Consider the following 22,764-nt stretch of genomic DNA (forward strand, 5'->3'; position numbering starts at 1 on the left):
GAATGTGAGGGAAATTAGTCTGTTTTCAGCATCCAGTCTCTGAGCTAAGGATTTCCCACCACCCGCTGCTTTCTACACTTCAAAACTACTGCTCCAACTAGCTTTCCTGGGAGGAGAGGAGAAAACTGGAAGGGAGGGGAAGAAGGTTGGTGCGAGCAAGGGGCGGGATTGAGGAATGGGAGGTAAGAGGAGGCGTGGCCCAGCTCGACTGTCAAGATAAATACTGAGAACTGGGTCCCGGCTGTGGAGAGAGAACTCCGGAGGAAAGCCAGAGCTGAGCAGCACCGAGGACAGCGCCTGGCAGCGCCTGCGCCCTGCTCTTCTTCCTCCAGCAGCCCAGGATTTCTTCTTTACACGCACACACACACACCCTGAGGTTCTCACCCCACTTTCGCCCTGACATACTCACACACACATATTGCAGGCAGACACACACTCCGCTATACAATGGCAGAATCCCACCTGCAATCATCCGTGATCACAGCCTCACAGTTTTTCGAGATCTGGCTTCATTTCGACGCTGACGGTGATTATCTTCTCTCTTTTGAAGAACCTTGTCCATGCCCTTTCCCTCCCTTTCCCCTTCCTTGAGGCTCCTGATCTGATTATCCCTCATTTCTTTTCTTTACTTCTTCCCCCACCTCCTTAATCTTATCTCTCCATTTGGCGGCCAACCATTAACTTTAAAGTTTATGTATTGTTTCTATGTTATCCCAAAACCGTAAACTTTTATTCTCCAAGAATGGTACTCATAAAAAAGGGGGGGATTGAGGGACCCTGCCCCCAAAGTTTCTACGGCTACACTCAGCATCCCAACCATCCTCCTTTGCCCTTAGTGGGTCTAAATGTTGACGCGCCGGGAGGGGAGCACTGCTGCGTCTGTATCCTTTGCGGGTTAATGAATATCGAGGCAAAAGAGAACCTCTCCGGTGGCCAGAAAGATAGCTGTTGTGGAAATTGAATGGGGAAGAAACTCAGAATGAGATGTCTGACACCTGGGTGCCTCTTTGTCTTTACAGGAAGTGGTTACCTGGAAGGAAAAGAGCTTCAGAACTTGATTCAGGAGCTCCAGCAGGCGCGGAAGAAGGCTGGATTGGTAGGTTGAAGTTTGCAAAGGAGTAAAAGCACCTTCGCCCTTAAATAAATAGATATTCTAGCATTCTCATAAAGAGCCAGCGAAATCAAACGGTTTCCAGGAATGCAAACATTTATTTACTGAGAAGCGGAGAAAGAGAGCCTTTCCAAATCGTGTAGGGAGAGGGAGAGACAGAGGGAGAGGGAGAGGGAGAGGGAGAGGGAGAGGGAGAAGGGGAGGGGGAAGGGGAGGGGGAAGGGGAAGGGGGAGAGGGGGAGAGAAAGGAGAGAGAGAGAGAAATTCCTTAAAGGGAAAAAACCTTGCAGTATGAAATCAGAGCTTTTAAAATATAGATTCTATACTTGTACTTTCTTTAATAGTGCTTAAAAGGAAAGTGTGGGTGAGATCTTTTAGCAGATCACCACCTCTTCGATTGAGTTCAGTTAGGTAATTTTTAACTTCTCTTTAACAGCCTGTATGGGGGTAGAAATACATTTCTGCCCCTTGGTGGTCAGGAAACAAATCTGCAGATTATGGATCTCTTATTCTATTGCCAATTATTATTCTTGTAATGTTGATGTGGTTGGAGTGATGAAAAAATGTCCTGTCTTGACCTTCCTCTCTGGGGGAAAGTTGTACAACTTTGCAACATAACAATGAGCAAGAAATTTAGCAAAAAGGGGATTCATTTCTGTTGAGAAGGAGAAAACCAAAAGTTAGAGATGTAAAAAGTAATTTTAAGAACTTCACATATTTTAAACAAGCAAAGTGATACTCTAATGAGAAGCAATTAGTGGTGTTTTGAAAATAAGCTGTATTTGTAATTTAAGCCATTAGTTAATTAAACAAATGACAATTTTTACTAATTATGAATGACTTCCTTTAGGCATAAATTAACCTGTTAAGAAGAGATATTGTCAGCATAAAAATAAAATATGCCCAGCTTTAAAACATAGATGAGATGATTACATAGAGGGAAATAGGTTAAGAATCTTAGTAATCTATTGGGGTTTATGTAAGACTGCATTTCAGAAGGCAATGTTGGATTTGAGCTAGAGAGAAGTTACCAATCTTTGGTCTTTTTGACTATCGTTAGAGATTTTACATTATAGACTATACATATGTATATCTTTAGAGGAAAATATAGTTGTGTGCGAATCTTTTAGCAGATCACCACGTCTAGCATTGAGTTATATATATAATAGTATACATATATTATATATATATCTGTCCATACAATTTACTAATAGTTATCTTTTTGTTCTATCTAAATTGAAAATTGTGTGATACACATCTCTGTACAACATATTCAAAAGAATCCCAGATAACACTAAAATGTATTATGATGCATTAAAAAACTATCAATTGCTAAAATCCAATGATTTAAATCAAATTGATTTAAAACCAGATAACACTCTGGGAATTGTTTTACCCAGATTTAATATTACATAAATTTGAAAGTATAATAGGATGAGATCAAATAAAATTGAAAATGTTTTATAAACTTTCTCCATTCCCTTCCCCCACCTTATACATTACCATGTAAATAAATTCATGCAATACTATCATTATAGCTCTATGTATCTTTGACTAATAAAACATTTTCTTCCACATTTAAAAATATAAATATTTAAAAATCTGGTTGGAAAATCTTACCTGCCATAAAATTTCTCATTAAAACCTTGAAAGATGCTTCCAGCAGCTAAATGATTATATTTTAATTGTTCTGGAAGTAATTTATTTTCATTTAGAAATTCAGATATTTAGAAACTCTATACTTGTTTTCAGATACTTCTTTTCCTCTTCCCATTTTAATATTTATACTTTTTGTAAACAGTGACTTCATGTTAGAGTTTTAAAGATTTTAGATCTTAATTATTTTTTTTCGACTGTCAATGTTCCAATTTTAGAATATTGGAAGCTGTAATTATTAGATTATTATCCAATAATACCAAATTTGAGCACAGGTACAGGACTATATCTAGTTGCTTAATACCTTGATTATTGAATACTTTGTGAATTATGTAATATAGGCTTTGAATAGTTAAAATCTAAATCCAGATATGGATTGAGAAGTTCATGTAGTAGACAAATATTTCACTACTGACCCCATTGTACTAAATTTACTTTTATATTTTTTCTTCTCTTTTTTTAGAACTTAAAGGTTGACCTTATAAACCCAGCTTCTTTGCATTTCTAGCAATAGGATAACAGATTTTGCTGTATTAATGGAAACATTGTTTGGCTTATCATATTAATAATGTGAAATTTCAAAAATTTCAATAATATTAACTATAAGTGAATATAACATTAATGAAATATAACAACACAGTCTACTTTCAGAGTTACCATTTTTCACTAAAAATAGTTTTTAAGTTTGCATTTCTTTTTTATAAAGCTTTTATTTGTTATTATTATCATTATCATTATGTTTTACACTGTTTAAAACAAATTTGGACTAGAGGTATACACTGTTTTAAGTTTACTTTATACTTTTTTGTTACTTTAAGGAATGTGTAAAGAACATAACAGCTGATAGTCACACTATTGCCACTTTTACTTTCTTACAATTGTTGCTGTAATAAAATAAATAAACTTTAATAAATACAAGTTGAAATAATCCATATTGGAAGAGTTTTTTAAGTTTATATTAAATTGCTTAATTACTATTTGTTACCTCAGTTCTACTAAAGATATTTACTTTTAACCAAAGTAGGATTTTGTAACACTAGCAATAATAATAGTCAGCCTCAATATAGCCATCAAATTATATCCCTAGAGCAAATGTGTGTGATAGATAATATCACTATCTTGTTAGTTATGATAAAAACTGAGACCTTAATTTACTTTTCCAAGGACACAGAATAGGACACTCATAAAGGCTGACCTATTTTACATAGGCTTCAGTTAATGTAAGAGGGCTATTTTAAATGGGCTATGTTGAAGACCCAAGGGTATAAATCCAACTTCCTGAATACTAGTTCTATGTTCAGGTTACTAGTTTACAGTTCAGAGCTCTCTAATCTGGCAATATGTGAAGAGATTATGTAAGCAATAGAATACATTGAAAAATACAAGTCAAATGAGATGAAAGCATTCACTTTTTCACTCTTAAACATGTCTTATGTACATAACTAAATGGGAGAGAGAACATCGTCTTGCGAAAAAAAATGGAAACAAGGAAACACTGGAAAACTGCTCCCTAAATTACTCTTGGAGTCAAAAATCTTAAGCATATACAGTCAGTGACCAAAATAAGGTCATCAGTATTGTCTGTCTCTAATGAAAGTGCAAATTGGTCAAGTTATTTTTTTTTAATCTGACACATATTTTTCTGATTTTTAATTTGTAAGCAAAGAATGTTTCTGACTACTTCCACGCTGGAAACATTCTTTGCTTACAAATGAGTTGCTCTTGAACATTCACATTATTTGCTTGTCTGAAAACACATATTTTTAACTTCCATGGATAAAACATGTTATAATAAGGAAAATATTATAGGGCAATTAGTGCAGCAATATAAAATAATCTTTCCTGAAGCAAGCAATGTTAAAGTACTTTCACAGTGATTATTATATTTAAATTCACTAAATGTTATGAACTGAATGATTCTGACTACATTCTCAAAGGATAACATATTCTGAAAACTAATAATAGAAGATAAATCATAGTGATTGATTCAGAAATAATAATAATAAGTCATTTGAAACCAGTAAAAACTGTGTATCACTTGTATCTTAATTTTCATGAAAATAGTTAATCAGTATGTATAATTCTGAATGGTTCTAATTCCAGTTTTTTTTTTGCAACAAGTTATTAACACTATCACAAGCATACTGTTTGTTTGGGTTTTTAAAAAAAAAAAAACTTCTTACCTGCTTTTTTATAATTTTAGGAGTTATCACCTGAGATGAAAACTTTTGTGGATCAGTATGGGCAAAAAGATGATGGAAAAATAGGAATTGTAGAGGTAAGGAACTTATGCATTGTTCTCATATAGTTTTAATAAATGAGTTTTTTGGAGTTTTATTCAACTCAAACATGATATGGCAAGACCTGTTCCAAGAGGTTTATTTTACTTAAGTAACATATTATCTTTTATTAAGAAATATAAAATCAAAAACTGCTCAGAAATGAAAGAAACCTAAGAATTTGCCTAATCCAAAGCTGAAATTTAATACATTAAGAAACTAAGACCTGGAGAAGTGAAATGATTTGCCTTTGACTATGTTATCTGTTTGCTGGCACTGGTGCAGTTAGAGGCTCAAGTCCCCAACTTCTGGATGAGTACTCATCCCATTACATTACCCAGATTCAGTTCAATAAAACACCAACCAAGTACATGGTTCGTTGGTATTTCTTATTGTTTAACAGTGTAGACCTTTCTGTTAGAATATAAAATAAAGTATTTGCAGTCCCTAAATGATATCATGGCAAAAAACTGCATGTTGGTTTCAGAAATTCCATTTTAGATTAGCAGTTGGCCTTATAAAAACATAAGAACTTAGCTAAAGTCAGTGAATATTATATGATGTGTTATAGGTACAGATTTCTTTTGAGTCTTTAAGAGTTAAAACTGTGGGTGTCAAATCTTATCTTTTGACAATGACTTTTCCTATTGAGGACAACTTTTTTTTTGTCTATGAATCAAGGAGGCAAAACTTTGACTATGCATTAATTCTTCAGCATTCTCAGATTTGTGAAACAGCTGTTGCTTCCCTTACTTCTACTTTTATAAAATCTAGTGTCTCAGCTACTTTCTTTATCTCTGCAACCCATTAGAGAAGTTGAGTGAACAACTTTGTCCAGAAAAATTAATAAGGTCATATTTTAAAATCACAGGCATAATTATGTTCTTTATATAATGTTCTTAATGTATTAGATTGTGAAGTATTTTGGCTGTCAACAACATTTAGTCATAATTTACCTTTGATTCAGAGAACTAACCTGGTTTTCAAATAATTGATCTTATAGGACACCTGTGATGTCAATGTGAAATACACTTATTTTTAAACAGCTACTTCAAATAGAGTTAAGGAAGAACATACTATTATTATCTTTGTAATTAAAATATTTCCCTGGAGTATACACTTTCCCCTTTGCCCATGTGTAACTCATTACTATATAAATAGATAAATTAATAGTAATGGGACTTATAGACTGACATAGAGGCCAACTAATCAAGATATGAATCATCAAGGATAAGAAAATAACTTTGAAATGAGCATAAATGAGATGACATAAATCTAATTATTCAAAACTAGTGGAAATTCTAAAATCAGTGAAATTATAGATGTGGCTATTTCAGAGTTTGGCATACTTTATAATTCTAGCAGAGGAAAGACTGTCATCTTGTATTTAAAGTATTTCACCTTTAAGAACTCCAGTGGGCTCAGCTATTTATTTTAATTTCTTCAGTGATCCTGGGTTGTAACAGTAGCACAAAAAGCATGGATCTGATTCACATGGATTCTACATTTTTAAAAGGATAAGAGGGATGAATCTGTTTTGAATCTATATTTTACTGTGTATGATATGGTATAATCATTTATGAAGCATCATTTGAGGTCTAATTTGAATGGGAGGCTAGGAGTCACTAGCAGATGCATTTTTCTAGAGGTTTGATGCAAGAAATTTCCCCAGAAGTTTGAGAAAAGAAACTGTTATAGGAAAGAAAAGATTTCTGTATGAGGAAAGATAGAGAGAAATAGGTAACAGAAGTGGATGAAGAAGTTAATGAAGACTGAAATGAAGACTTGAGGAACTTTTTATAGCAATAAGAGTAAGAAAAAGAATTTTCATTTATTTGTATACATTACACAATTTATAGAGTGTTTTCAAATATGTGATCTCATTTGATCCTCATTATAACAAAATAAAATAAATACAAATATAAAATGAGCATCTAATTTATAGTTGAGGAAACCTGTGACTTCAATAGAATTTCAGCCATTTTCCTTTAAATTACTCAGCCTTTTTTTACAATTAATAATCCACACATTTTCTGCATTAAAAGAAAATATTTTCAAGCTTCAGTTCATTGATTACTTATGGCAAGGCTTAAATTTAGCCTGGTTGAACAGGGATGCAGAAAGTATAGAGAAGTTATTTGACCAAACCGCTTGAAACATAATTTGGGAAGAATTTTCAGATCAGTGGAAGCAGAAAGAGTTTAAAGGGAGAGAAATGAGACACATAAGAATTAATTAGAAAGTTTAAGTATTCCAGAACAGGGAACTTTTTGTCATATGGGACCTGTGGGAAAAACTAGCCAAGATTTCTCATTTTAAGGATAAAGAAACTGAAGCCCAGAAAGGTTGAATGATGTGTCCAAGATCACACTGGCAGGGAGTGACAGAACATTTATAAAGGCCTATGTCTGACTCTGATTCCAGAATTCTTTTCATTAATCTGAGTTATCATCCAAGACACAGAAGGAAGTGGGGAGGGTGAGTACTTGGAGAAGTGAGAATGAGAGAATGGGAGAACAGGGAAGAGATTGCTGCTGTAGTTAATATGCATGTTGATTGTACTTAGCCTGGTTAAGCAGAAGGGACAAGAAAAAGGAGAGGTTCTGAAAAAATCATTGTAAAAAAGGAATTGAAAGCTACAGATTACATGTACAAAATGGAGAAAGGGAGAGTGGGGAATGCCTGAATTTGTTATGTGCCCTCTAGTGTCACCAGAAAGTTGTATTAAATAAACTTCCTCCTTTCTGTTTTCCAACGTATATATCACTTGCTAAGAAATACTATATATAGCAAGGAATACAAATACACAAATCTCAGCCAGCTATGAAGGAATGGAAAAACCCAGGTTTTCCAAAATATATAATAGTCTACTTACTCCCATCAACTCACATCAAGTACACCATCACTTCGGTGTTCAAAGGAAAAAGGGGTTAGATTTGCTTGTTTTGCCCACTTAGCAGGTGTACACATGGGCTCATCAAAATCTAATCAAAGTAAACCAAATGGTATTTAAGTGGCAGTCTACTTTCCTGGTGGAAACAGGCCAAATTGACTTGGCTCTAATTGAAATGTGTCATTCAAAAGATCAGAAAATATAGTGGTTAATTTTCAAACTTCTGTTCTAATAAAGTTAACTGATACTTTCCAACAACATGCTTTTGCTACCTAGACATGTAAAAACATGTAAAAAGAAGGGTAATGTACAGATATGCTTTCTTGTGAACTTTTCAATTTTATGTCTCCAAAGAGATTTTAAAATTCACACAAATACAGTTCGGTAATAAAGAGATTGTTGATACAAACTCAAAACAGGAGCACTGAAATTCTGAGATAATTTAACAAATACCATGACAGTCAAAATGTTCTAAATTTATTCAGACTAATAGCTCTATTGCAGAGAACACTGATTAAAATAGTCAAAGAGAGAGACTGAATGATTTAACAGATAATAGAAATTTCTTCTCTGGTGCTCACATTAAGTATAGATATTTCCTTTAGCTGGATGTCAAATCTGCAAACTTTTCACCTGATCCCTTGGGAACTATGTGGGAAACTACTAACCTCTCCAGTCTATTGTGTCTATTTGTCTAGGGCAGTGCATCCACTGGAAAAATAGATCTATACGCTATTTTAATCCTAAAACTATAATAACCTTCCCAGGGAAGCAGACACTTCTCTAGACTTTCCTTCTTTTCAGCCATAGTGGGATTTGAGCATGTGAGTTTAACCATAGTAAATGTGATTTTTTTATAGCAGACTACTTTTCTACCTCAGAATTTGGGGAAATGACTGACAATAAAGTCTGATTTAAAACTTCATTCTGGATAGATTTTTAAAAACAGTTTATTAAGAAAACTTTTTGACTGAAGATTTTAATGGAGGGTGATGGTAAAAGGACAAGGTCTCAAAATCAAAAAAGTCAGACTGTCTGATTTCAAATGTGGCTCCAACTATAAGCTATGTGATAGCAGGCCATTTATCTTCTCTGAGTCTCTGTTTCCTTGGTTATGAACAGGGGTGACATATGAGTATCAACATCAAATGTGATAATACATGTCAAACAAATAGATAAACTCTGGCACACTGTAAAAACTCAATAAATGTATTTGCTATTATTATTGAAAATAAACGCATTTCATTGGAAAATCTACACTATTTTTCTGAATGTCAATCTTTTTCCCATTTTTATAACTTGTCAAATTCAAATTATTAAATTCCACTAGTCTTTAATTTGTACAAAAAGATTATTTGCCTTTCAAATTTCCAGGTTTCCTGGACTCACTTCTCATTGGCTAGAAAAATATTTATTTGGTTCCCAAACCAAAAAAGTGAATGTTTTACTAATATGTGTTGAAGGAAGCTAACATGCACCAAGATTGTCTTCAAAAGTTATGCCTCATGTGTGCTTTAAAAGATATAGCTCAGTCACTTATATTTCTAGTAAAGTTACTTCATGTGTACTCTCCCAGCACCTAGCATGTTGCTTTGAAATTGTCTGAAAAAAACTTTTTTTGAAATTATCTGCCTCCCTGTAAAGTTCTTACTATCGGTGACTACGAATCCCCAGCATCCAGCACAGTGCCTAGTAGGTTCTGAATCATAGCCACATGAGTCATAGCAAGGGATTTCAACCTACTCCAAAACACAGGCAAGAGCTCCATTTTATGCCTAGGAATAGAAGAGAGATGGTAAAGATCCCTGTCATGGGACAGGTTGAGTTCCTTGGGGAGCATATCTGAGTTGAAGAAAAGCAATGAGGAAGTTTATTAGGAAGTGCTCTTGGGATCAATACCTGTGGAAGGTAAATGAAAAGAACAGGGCTGGGCAGAGGGAGACTTTGGGCTGTGATATAGTCTCAACTTCAGTTTACCCTACAGCAGAGATGTCCCAAGTTTTCAGTGAGAGGGCTAGGTTTTATATCCCCATATGCATCAGTCATAGAATTCAGCTTCCTTGGGGAACATAACTCTCTTCAGCCCAGGTAATCTCCCAAAGAGACCTGGCAGTTGAGACCATAGCAACACTCCTAGCACCTAAAGAGAGCTCTGGATGTCATATCACAGTGACCACCCCAACCCCTATCCACAACTCAATAATAAGTTATTTGAATTATCTCCAAAGGAACTTTATTTCCATTTATTGGAAGCCTATGCTGACCCTAGATAGTCAATTGCCTTCATTCATTGGCTGAGTAAAATATTTACTGAAATTTTTGCAGGTGCCAGGCAAAGAAACAGTAATTAAGACACAGACCTTTTCCTCAACATGTATATAGACTGATAGGGAAAACAGGCAAGTAGAAATTTTTGCTTCCCCACTCTCAGTGACAAGCAACAAGTGACAAGCTTCATAAATGAAGCTTTGAGAGATTCTCCTGTGGCAGCTTATCTGCCTGCCACTTATTCCCTTGCTTTTCTCCACTCTCTTCTCCAACCCATAATCAAGTTTTGAGAGTTTATAAAAAAGCAGGCAGGCAGCCCAAGAACTAAGAAATCACCAATAATCTTGGAACAGGTAGTACTGGATACTACTATGGACAACAGTGACTTAGCAAAACAGAGACAAAAGCAGCCCTACTTAACAACTTCTATAAAAGACCTCAGGTACTTTGTAGATATGGTCTTAGACTCAACAGCTGGAGAGTTACTGCACCAGCTCTGAAATTTGAATATTAATTCATAAGCATTGTGAAACACACCTTGAAAAAGATGATTTTGGGAATTCCCTGGCCATCCAGTGGTTAGGATTAGGCGCTTGCACTGACAAGGACCCGGATTCAATCCCTGGTCTGGGAACTAAGATCCCACAAACCACATGGTGTGGCCAAAAAAACCCCACCAAAACAAAAAACACAAAAAAGATGATTTCTTAATGTTCACTAATAGCCACATCCTATCCACACATATTCATTGCTTCTTTCTTAGTGGCTGGTTTGTCTTATTACAATGTTTTATGTGTTTAAGAATCATTTCTAATGTCTGTAAAATAGGACAGCACTGTATTCAGTTTAACATTAACAGTTCAATTAAATTAAAAGATTGACTATTTTGCATGTAGATATAATATGTATTTTCTTATAATTAAACCAACTAAGACCAAAATGGCATGGGCAAAGAGATATATATTCATACTACACATGAAAAGCAATTTTACCATCTCTATATTTGACATTCTAGAGACCTCTGTACTTTATGAAAGTTATATGAAGTTTAATTTTTGAAACAAAGATGGTTAAAATTTCCCTAATTTTACATGTGGTCGTTGCTTACTAGCTCATTCTTTTATTTTTTCTGTTTTTATATATTTGGTGGATTTTGATAAATAGAAGTTTTTAAGAAAAATTATTATTTTTGTTCAAAACAACACACAATAATTAGGAAAATCCAAGCAATATAGAAAATTGCAATCAAGATGGGAAAAAAATGCTCACTACAAATCATATTAAGTAGGTATTTTTAATGAAGTAAAATTATCAACAAATTCCAAACATTTATGTCAGGCACCTAACATTGAGCACCACACTAAGTATTCAGAGGATGCAGGCAAAGAATAGTCTTTGCCCTCCTGAAGTGGATGGTCTATGGGGAGGTCCACCAAAAACTTACAAAGTGGTATCTGACAAGTTACATACCAATAAATAGAGAGTTGGCATTGGCTATTTCCTGTTTCCTAAATAAATGCTTGCATTAATGCACAACCAAACTAGTGACCTTTGTTTCAAAATAAATAAGAAAATGTCTTCTGAGTCATACTAAACATCCTAATAAGATGTCTGGCCCTGTCTCTTAGTTTCATCCCATTATTAGTGCCTGTAAACTGAATGATTCTAAATTGAGATATTATTTCAAAGATCTAAAAACAAGATAAGTTAAAGGACATATTTTACAGGCATAAAGAAGCTGAGATTACTTGCCTATAAGGTAGAATGATACATTTTATATTAAATTTTATATTTTTTAATGGACCTAAAAGGACAACATTTTTTTGAAGTGTGAGAGTCTTTCCTATAATTTGGTAGAACTTTCGGCCTTTATGCTGACCTTAAGGTTAATCTAGACTGCAGATTCTTGGTCTAAAATCCAGAGATGAGGGTTCATGCCCGTAGTTCAGGGGATTCATCAGCTTCTGGAAATTAGATGAAATATAGTGTTGTAGGTTCATTCTTTAATGCTGAAGATGTAGTGATTCTAACAGATTCTCAAAGTCATTTTGAACCCAATACATTTAAGAGACACTGGTTTCTATTTCAACTCCTTATTTTAGTGATGAGCATGCTAAGTTCCAGAAATGGCTGAGGGAGTTGCTGGGGACCACAGCTAATTAGCAGCTGGGCCAGGAATAGAACCCACACCTTCAGTGAGGCCATCAATCCAGCTCCCTCCCTCCCTGCACACAATAGATAGATTATATTCATCTTAAAATGGGATCTGGAGTCCTTCTTTCCTAAAAAAAGTGAACATTGAAGTTACAAAATGAGATCTAAGGAGAAATGTCATAGGGTCACTAAATGGAGATCATTGAATAGAATTCAAGTCCTGGACTCAAGCAGCAGATGTCCTTTTAGCAGAAACCAAAAATTTGAGAACTGATATTCCCTATTACTGGTCAGTTTCCACTGTTCATTGTGAATTGTCTTTTCCATCTCTCTTTCCACTGTCTTACAATTGTCTTGAGTTTCTCTTCCTTTGCATCTCTTAATAAGCTTTCTCCTCAGACTTGGGAATGCATTTTTTCCTTCTATCCTTTCCACTGCATTCATATTTCTCATAGTTTCTTTTATTCTACATGAAATGTATGGCCCCGTGTGTGCCATTCTGTGTGCCCTGAGAGGAACAAGACCAGATCTGTGGCACAGAAAAGATGAAGGGGTCAAGCCACCAGGATGAGTCTGCTTGTATGTCTAGCAGATGAGAATTGGTCAAATAATCCCTATCTGAGCTTCCTATGCATGCTTGCTGTGGTCATCTACCAGACCAGAGAACCAGTCACTCAAGGACACCCAAGCACTGGAAAACACAATGGCACTTTGTAGGGGCAAAGTATCAGAAAGGGAAAATCGATTATAATGTTTTTCCTTTCCTAGTTTTCTAGGTAATAAAACTATGTTAAGAAAAACTAAGAGCAGGAAATATGAGAGACTTGCTTTCAAGCTCCTTACAATAACTTTTAAAATCTTTTCTAGTTGGCTCATGTATTACCCACAGAAGAGAACTTCCTGCTGCTCTTCCGATGCCAGCAGCTGAAGTCCTGTGAGGAATTCATGAAGGTATAAGAAAGCTCTGTCACTGAGTGATGTTTTCAGAAAGCTACTTAAAATAGGAAAATGGTTGCCTTTTTTTTTTAATATATTTGGTTTTCCTTATCCAAAATAATTTACAGACATGGAGAAAATATGATACTGATCACAGTGGCTTCATAGAAACTGAGGAGCTTAAGGTAAGCAAGTAAAAACATGTAAGCTTTTTCCTGTCAAATATAATTATGAACTTTGTAGCTTTTTAAAAAACCTCCCACAAAAGAAACTAATGTTGAGCAATGGCACATTTTCACCCACTCTTCCAATTGTTAATAAAGAACCAGATCAAAAAAGAGACTTCAAGTACTTCTTGAAATTCTGTTCAGCAATGTAAAATTAGCATTTTCTGTGGTGTATACAAATTGTTATATGAGGTAGCTTATAGATAGATAGATAGATAGATAGATAGATAGATAGATAGATAGATAGATAGATGATATACTAAGCCAAAGAAGTTGGTTATTTTCATTAAAATTTGGCATTTTATTTTATAAATGAAACAGCTATATAAAATAGATTTCTCTTTCAAGATAAATAATTATTGGACACCTACTGTATGCCAGGTGCTTTACACTCATTTAATCTTCACGTGAGTTCTTTGAGATTAGTATTACCCCAGTGAGGAAAAATTTAAAAGAAGTTAAGTGATGTACTGAAGGCTACACAGAAATAAGACATAGAACAGTGATCTTTAAACTCGTCTGTTTCCAAGACCCCTAGCTTACTGTCTTTCAGTAACAGCAATAAAAACAAAGTCCTAATATAATCAAACTTCTGAAAAACTGCAACTTTGAAAATGAATTTATCAATTCATATCTCACAGATGTATATAGGAGCTGGTGGGGGAGGAAGAAGATATGAAGGAAAAGGCAAAGAGGTCTGAAATCAAGTCCTACCTCTAGACAAATCTCTATATCATTCTGCCTGATTTTTTTCATCTTTTATGTGGGGGTAATAATATCTTCCTTTCAGATTTATTGTGAAGGTCAAGTAAGATGTTGCACGTGGAAGATTTTGTGAAATACAGGCACAGTATAAATTATATTATTCATGAACTCAATAATTTACTAGCCTTCAGAAATATAGAAACATCTTTCTCTCATTTCTTTAAATTGACCTCAATACTTCTCAGTCTGGAAGACTCTATTTTCTCTATCTTCATGGTATAGAGTGACTAAAAGGGAAGAAAATTAATAATTATTGAGCACCTACTATGTGGCAGGCATAGTACTAGATGCCTAAAATATATTTTAACATTTAATCCTCACAGAAAAGTTACAAGGGAGGTATTATAATTCCCATTATACAAACAGAGAAACTGAAATTCAGAGAGATTAGATAATTTTTAAAGAGTACACAGCTGCCTGGGAAAAGAACCTGGTTTTGGACACAGAATATCTGATAATGATAATAATGTTTTTTTTCCCCACAAGGCCAAACATTTTCAAGCTTCAGTCATCAAGAGCTACCTCTTCTGCCATTATGTAGGGAAACATGAATATCAAACACAGTTTCCTGGTCATAGTTTAACATGGTTTGAGTTACATATATTTGTACCACTGCAAAATTGTTAAAACATATTTAACTAAAAACACTTAACAGGGACTTCCCTGGCCCTCCAGTGGTTAAGAGTCCACACTTCCACTGCAGAGGGCACGGGTTCAATCTCTGGTAGGAGAACTAAGATCCCACATGCCTCGTGGCACGGCCAAAAAAAATAATTTTTTAAAATTTCTTAAAAAATTTTTAAGAAAGGAAAATAATAGTAATAACATCTTAAAAAATAAAAACACTTAGAAATGTAAAGATTTTTCATGTGCAATCACCAAAAACAATGTCTTTCACAAATTTGCAACTCAGCAACCCACAAGGTTACCCACAAGGTGACAGTTAAACTATTGTGTTTTTATTCTATTGGACCAAAAAAAAATTCTTTTAAAAATCATTTCAAGTTCATAATGAAACTTTAGCTCATTTCCAATACTGGCCTTCTTTATTCTAAATTTTATTCTCAGAAGAGATTCTAAATAGAAGTACTCCTCTCTGGGGAATTTTGAAGATAAGTTGGCATTCTTTTTTAATGGATCTTTCAAGAAAGCTAATTTTAAGATCCGTAATAGAGTAAAACATTGCTTGCTCTCAGACAGGACTTTGAATCTTAGCATCCCGAGGTTTCTCCCAGGCTATTTTTGTGACCACCATTTTAGTCTCTGATGAGGATTTTTAACCCAATTAGTCTCTGACAAAAGCCTCATATGGTTCAAAAGTAAAATTCACCCCCCAACAGATAACTTTGAATTTTCCATGCTTCACTTTGAATTTGAAGTGGAATGTTTGAAGTGAAATTAAATTTATCAAACCAAGAAAAAGGTCTCCTTCCTTGAAAATAATGAAGTTAAATCAGCCCAGCAGAGCTAGAAAATCTGGGAGGGAGATAAACAACTGCAAAACTGAAGAAACCCAATCCTTCAATAATTTCTGAACTTAATACCTGCTCAGTTTTCCATAATTGCATTAATTCATTTTCTGAACAAATAAAGAAGTTGCAAATGAACAGCACTAGACAAAAGGAAAGACTTTTATATTAAGTACTTACACTGTCATTTATATGGCAAGTTTTTTTAAAGCTTTAATTTATTTCTCTGTTAAAAAAAATTAAATTCACTCCTAAACTTCAACTGTCAAATTAATAATCATCTTTTTTCATCCTTCCCACATTAATCTCTACTTTGATGTGATTCATATATCCTTCAAAGATTAGGTAACATCTGCAGCCAACTGTTTTAGTTTGAACAGTCAGCTGAAACATTCTAACCAAGGTGCTTTGTACCGCATCAAGCCTAAAAGCCCTCTGGTGAAATGTACTTCATATTGGCTATAAACTGATGTGGAAATACAGCTTGTGAGGGCAGAAAATGCACTTGAAATTAAGGGTAGGTCTCCACCTTCTTTATTGATAATTGTTCACATATCTTACAAAGGTTTAAGGGGGTCCCTTGTGTTTCTTGTTTCTTGGAGAAGAGTTACATGAGTATTTGTGAAGATACCATTAGGTAGAAATGCATCCATTGGGCTGGCTGGTTTTACAAGTTTTTACTCTGATTCCTACATGGTGCACAATCAAGATACTTCTTTAATTGAAATCATAAAAGCATAGCATAGCATAGCACAGACTGTGACAGATCAGTTTTCAGTCAAAGAGAACTGCTGGAACACCAAGAGTACCTCCCGTCTAAGCTCCTCCCATTACCCGGTTCTACCCTCAAAAAGAGACTTCCTTTGTATTCCTGGGGTGTTCCATTTCAAGGCAGGCTGAAATGAAAGCAGATTGTTTGTTATTGATGAAATTTATCTGACTTTTTTGTCTTAACAGAACTTTCTAAAGGACCTGCTGGAAAAAGCAAACAAGACTGTTGATGATACAAAACTAGCTGAGTATACAGACCTAATGGTAAGACTGATCTTGAAAAGACTACAGCCAAGAGCCTATGAAATATTACTGTGTTCTGGCTAATTCCCAAGTCTACACAGGATAAAATTAACAAGCCATGGTGTGGGTATCACATGCACATAGGTATCATTTCACTTGAAAAGTGAGATACCTAGGGATGCTTATACCTTGTAAGGCTGAATGCTACAATTGTATTGTAAGGCTGGCTTTAAGGCTCAGCATATGAGCATTTCCTTTCTTGTGGAGGTAGGTAATTTTCATCTATCAAAATATCACTTGTTTTTCTTACAAGCCAGTGTAATTGTATCACATATATATGTAAGTTACATTATAGATATATAAATTATATCACCAAAAACTCATTTATTATAGAGATTCTGAATCCATTTTTATCATGTCTTAGGAAATCATTGATTTTGTTACAGTTTAAAGAAAACTTCTGGCTACTTTATTCATTGAGTGACTAAAAATAGATATTTCCTCCTTCTTTCTTTTGATTCCTGTTATTTGGGAATATTGTCTTGGTGCTTTGGGTGAGGAAATCCACATATACCCTGAGCTTGATGCTATGGTAAATAGTATAACCAAGAACTATTTTAGAATATTGACAATAGAGTGAAGAAAATTGCTTCACACATAAGCACTTAATGTTTGAAGAATGAATGAACAAATAAATTTATAAAGTTCCAGATAAAATAATACAATGCCCATGAAGTTAATTAACTTCCAAGTGGGTAAAGTTTGTTCATTTTGATTCACAGCACTAGGACTATGAGGAAAAAGCCTTTGCCAAACTGATTAAGCCATGGCCCAATATTTTGGCAACATTATTTTAATTGTTTAATTTTTGAAATTCAGAGTTTTAAATTATCCAGATCAGTACCTATATTTATACACACTTTAAGTACTATAAATGTACAGTGAATTCTTACCTCATTGATATAAATAAGTAACTTGTAAAACATAAGTCCCTATTATAACAATTATGTTATTTTAGACCAATAAAGGAGTTAGAATTTTCTCCTGAGAAATAATTTTATAAAGAGTTTGATCATATTTGGTGTAACTGAGGTTTACTTTCAGCCTGTCAGCCTACTTTTATGTGGGGAAAAAAAACCCACTAGAACTTTACTATTGCCTTATTCATTATACAGTGATATTTATTATAAAGTGGGACTAATCTTTAGTTTCAAAACAATCAAAAAAGTTTTCACTGTAAGGAAGTGTCCTCTTTAATTCCTCATTACATCGCCACTTACCACAGCACTAACACACACGTGTCACAATGGGCAGATCTACACTCTGAATAACTTTTGAGAAATGGACAATAACCTACATTTATCAATTTTCTGTTTTGTGCCAGTATTAAAGGATGTCTACTTAAAGACTCCTTTCCAAGTAGAAATTTGAAGCAGCCTTTTTAAAACCACTCAGATGGGAGTTTTCCCCCTGTTGAATTGGCCTGGCCTATCTGGTTAAATGTCATAAACAAGCTCAAATCCAGGAAGCAGATTAATCAAGAATTAATTAAAATTTAAATATATTTGTAGGGAAATATTTCCCTGTGGACACTAAACTGTGTGATCTGGTGTCCAGTATCTTGGTAGACACTGTGACAATTTAGAACTTTTATAGATAATGGACTATAAAATGTTGCATCAGTATCAGATCCTGAAAAAATCTACTTCCTACAAAGGATTCTTAGAACATCTCAAACCACAGAATGCCCTTCTTTTTTTCCCTAAAGAGACCTCACCAAACCTATATCCTTTATGATCACATTCTTTTCTTTAAAAACAAAAATAGTACCACTTTTTCACATATTTTATATATTTTATTTTATATGTAGTCCTTCTATATAAAATATTAGAACAGTAGTTGCAACTTTCTAAAATGTGAATGCTTCCCAAATATGGGTAAGAATGTGTTTATACCTGGCTATGTCTTGGTATATGATGTGTATGTAAGTGCAATGGGGAGGTAAGGAGCTTTATTAAGTATCTAGTACTCAAGGCAAAATAAAACAATTCAAACTTACTCAAAAAATTTATTCTCTGAGGATTTATTCATATTGCCTGCTTATTCTGATTGTACTCTTTGATACTCTAAAAGAGAGAAACAAATTAAATATTAATTTTCATACTATTATTTGGAAAGTTTCAGGACGTGCTATGTAATGCCAAACACCATCTCTCCCACATCTTGATACATATAAACACATATTTGCAAGAAAAATAAATGATTATGTTCCAGAAGCCTAGCCTAAGATCACTATTACTCTGACTATTCTATATTCTGATAAATTTTGGCAATTGACACAGGTCATAGAATAGAAATTTTGCACTGAAAGTTTAATAGATGCTAGTTTCTAGAATTCTGCTGTCTATATAGGTAATTGATAACTCAAACTGCTTTATTTTGAATTTCCTTCTCCTTAATGCAATAAACAATTCTTCAACGGCTACAGTAATGCATTCTATCTTTCAGCTGAAATTGTTTGATTCAAATAATGATGGGAAGCTGGAATTAACTGAGATGGCCAGGTGAGTTTAGGAACTATGCAAATATTATTATAAAAAGCTGATCCTTGTCAAAAATCTAATGTATTAATATAATGTTTTTCTCTCAAAAGGTTACTGCCAGTGCAGGAGAATTTTCTTCTTAAATTTCAGGTATTTCTCTTTTTCTCTACCATAAATAATATTTTTCTCGAAAGGTTAGAATGTGGGATATTTGCCAAGGGAAACACGATGGAATATAATGGTTGCATTTTAATTTTTGCTCTCTTCTCTATCATTTAGGGAGTCAAAATGTGTGGGAAAGAGTTCAATAAAGCTTTTGAGTTATATGATCAGGTAAAAAAATTTTCTTATCTATAATTTGATTCTTTAGAAGAATTTGGAAAATGCTCAGGAAGGGTTAACCTCAAACTCAAGGTTATATTAAAAGAAACATGAGCTATTAAAATTACTCAGCCAATTTATTCTTGTCATAGGAAATGAGTTATGTTATATCCCAAATTAGACAAATTTGATTCAAATCCCATGCTACAATTTATCTCCTGTGAGGCTTTGAATAAGATACCAAACTCCTCTGATCTTCAGTTTCCTCATTTGTAACCAAGAGATAATAATGCTCACTTTGCAGGGTAGAATGAGGATTAAGCTAGATGAAAATATCCAGCAGAATCCTCCCATGTAGTATATGGTAAGATCATGTGTGTGAGGAAAGGTTGTGTATGATGTCACTAGTTAACATGCTTTGTTTCTTCTAATTTCTCTACTCCTGGACCAAATCAGTCCTCTGCGGGCTCTAGTGCAGCCTTTCCACTGCCTGATGTGACATCAAGCCAGTAATATAGCTTCCCCAAGCCTATGTCCTCACTCATATGAAAATATTTGTGATTAATTTCTTACTTCAACAGGAGGTGGTGATATTGTTAACATAAAGTGAAATATTAAATGTGAAATCACTTTGAAAATTTCAAAGCATTTTACAAATATAAGATGCTGAATGAGAGGGAATTCATATCTGTTTTGGAACTTTGGAGCAGTTAAAAATTTGAGGGTCTGACCTAAGAGGTTAGAATATCTGCCAAGTTTGCAGTAGGATGATTTTCTGAGGATTTCAATTATTTCCAATTTACTACATTCTCCATTATTATGGATGAGTTTGCTTATATACTGTTTTATTACTCCTCCCTTAGGATGGCAATGGATACATAGATGAAAATGAACTGGATGCTTTACTGAAGGATCTATGTGAGAAGAATAAACAGGTAATCTAGTTACCTTGCCACACTTACTTCTTAAGCAGACTTGATGGATCCATCTAGAAGCAACCTCACATCCATTTTGGAGAATCTACTTTAAAAATTTATAGAGGAGCAGAAGTCGATTTCAGTTCTTAACCTGATTTGGTACTGGCCTGAATCAGTGTTTAACTGTGATAAATAGATTTCAAAAACAACCTTGTGATTTATCCACATTTGTATAAGAATTTAATCTAGCTCTTTTCTTGATGGATTGATGTAACAAGCAGTTTCTTCTCACATTTTATCACTTGACGGTGGTTAATTCACTTCCATGTTTAACTGGATTATAATACATTCTATGTCCTATATAGGATCTGGATATTAATAATATTCCAACATACAAGAAAAGCATAATGGCTTTATCGGATGGAGGGAAGCTGTACCGAACGGATCTTGCTCTTATTCTCTCTGCTGGGGACAACTAGAGTTGATGCCCATGACCACTTACTAGCGGTACATTGTATCTAAAAAATAACTGTGCACTATAAGGGAGTAGGCTGTATTTTGTTTTGTATCTGTAAATTTAACTGCATATAGATAATTATCCAGGATGTGTGGCACACTCTTTTCAGTTTGTTTCTATACTCTTTGTAATGTACATTTTTTGTACATTTGAAAAGGAAAATGTCTATGCTTAGGCCAGTCAATACATCCAATTAAAAAAAATAATCTAACATATTCTTGCTTCCATAAATATAGTCGGACAAGATTTCCCTAAAAATCCCACCAGGATTAATCTCTAAAATCCTAGTCTCTGATATGTAAATGCATATTTGTCACTGAATAGAAGAACTATACATAACAAGCCAAGCATTCTTATTTCAGACAATTGTAAGTTTGCCCCACAAAGTAGTTCTAAGCTGTGTTTCCAATTAGAAGAAATGTGCTTTTGCATCTAAAATACCAAAATATCAATCAATAGTTAGTTAACTGTGGCTCTATGAGGTTAACAGTCTCACTAGGCAAGATTTAGTCAATTAATCAACAACACACCTATTGCTTGAATCCACACCAGTCTATTGGTTCAAGTTGATTTGATGACAAGGAAAGGCAGCACCAGACGATGCATAAATCTGTTTTATTGTACATTTGTATTTCCAACGAGTCTACTGTCAAAGAGTATGACCTTAACCCATTTTCTAAACTGTTTTCATGTGTTGCAGACTATAATTATTCTAGTAAACTGCTGTTTTTATGTCATAGTCTATGTACTATCTGATTAAATTATATATATCAGGTATCCTGGTGTTTAGTTTGCATTCTTCCTGGATTTCTTTTTATGTAGAACTGTTCATTTCCACCAAGGGTAACTGCTGCCTCTGAAATTTTTTTTTTTCTAGCTACAACAACTCTATTTTTACTACATAATTGAATTTTAGTTTAAAATTCATAGCACCCGATTGTTGAATGTTATATCATCAATAATTTTGTGTATTCTGTGAATTCTATGTTTCATGTTGAGATCAGCATTCAAAATAGTTCTATTTCTATCTGCGAATAGTTTCAAATGAGTTAAAAAGAACATCTCAAGAGAAATGCTAATGCAATCATTTATCTTATGTGGCAAGGGTGACTCTAAAACATTCTTTTGACCCACATCCAAGTCACAGTTTCATATATTTGTAGCTAGAATATACTACACTAGTTATAGTTGATATGTTATGGTTGGTGATTTCTCATTTTTTGATGTGAAGCAGGGAACTATGAGAGATGTGTCTCTTTGAAATTTATAAAGTTACTGCCAAAGAGTTAATGGTTCTGGGTCACTTTGAATGTCCCCATTCTATAAATTCTGCACTGATTTTCTCAATTCATATAAATAACAAAAAAGTGAGGTATCTCTTTCCCCCAAGAATGAACAGAAAAGATTGCCAAAAAATAAAATTTCTCATATGATGGCAGTAGTAGACTGGCTTTGCTTCTAGTGTGTAAATGGAAGCACTCACCTTAGGCTGAATTTAACTACTAAGAATAAATAAAAAGGAAAATAACTCTAATAATATTGTATATTTGTTTTCTTCTTCAAAAAGTCAGTGAATACGTAGCCCATGATCAATTCAGGGGAAATGTAGGTTACTGAAATTATTACAGCCTAGGAAATCTAAATAAATGTAAACCTGCCTGACTCAGTGCATTATTGGATGCCTCATGGAATTA

General features: G+C 34.1%; 1 protein-coding gene across 1 annotated transcript; it reads left to right on the forward strand.

Annotated features, from left to right (window-relative positions):
- Positions 1-225: 225 nt before the first annotated feature.
- On the forward strand, positions 226-22,732 carry CALB1 (calbindin 1). Its single transcript, XM_082363621.1, has 11 exons — positions 226-526; positions 1,020-1,096; positions 4,971-5,045; positions 13,229-13,312; positions 13,426-13,482; positions 16,716-16,793; positions 19,281-19,336; positions 19,426-19,465; positions 19,595-19,648; positions 20,500-20,571; positions 20,919-22,732. The coding sequence occupies exons 1-11, from the start codon at positions 448-450 to the stop codon at positions 21,030-21,032; spliced, it is 786 nt and encodes a 261-aa protein (XP_082219747.1). The 5' UTR covers positions 226-447; the 3' UTR covers positions 21,033-22,732.
- Positions 22,733-22,764: the final 32 nt, after the last annotated feature.

Source organism: Balaenoptera borealis (assembly GCF_965194805.1).
Source record: "Balaenoptera borealis genome assembly, chromosome: 17".
In the NCBI taxonomy this organism is placed as follows: Eukaryota; Metazoa; Chordata; class Mammalia; order Artiodactyla; family Balaenopteridae; genus Balaenoptera; species Balaenoptera borealis.

Coding starts and splice junctions, on each gene's coding strand:
- CALB1 (XM_082363621.1), top strand. CDS start 448: ATGGCAGAATCCCACCTGCAATCATCCGTGATCACAGCCTCACAGTTT. Junction 16,794..19,280: donor CTGAGTATACAGACCTAATG/GTAAGACTGATC, acceptor TCTATCTTTCAG/CTGAAATTGTTTGATTCAAA. Junction 19,466..19,594: donor ATTTTCTTCTTAAATTTCAG/GTATTTCTCTTT, acceptor TCTATCATTTAG/GGAGTCAAAATGTGTGGGAA.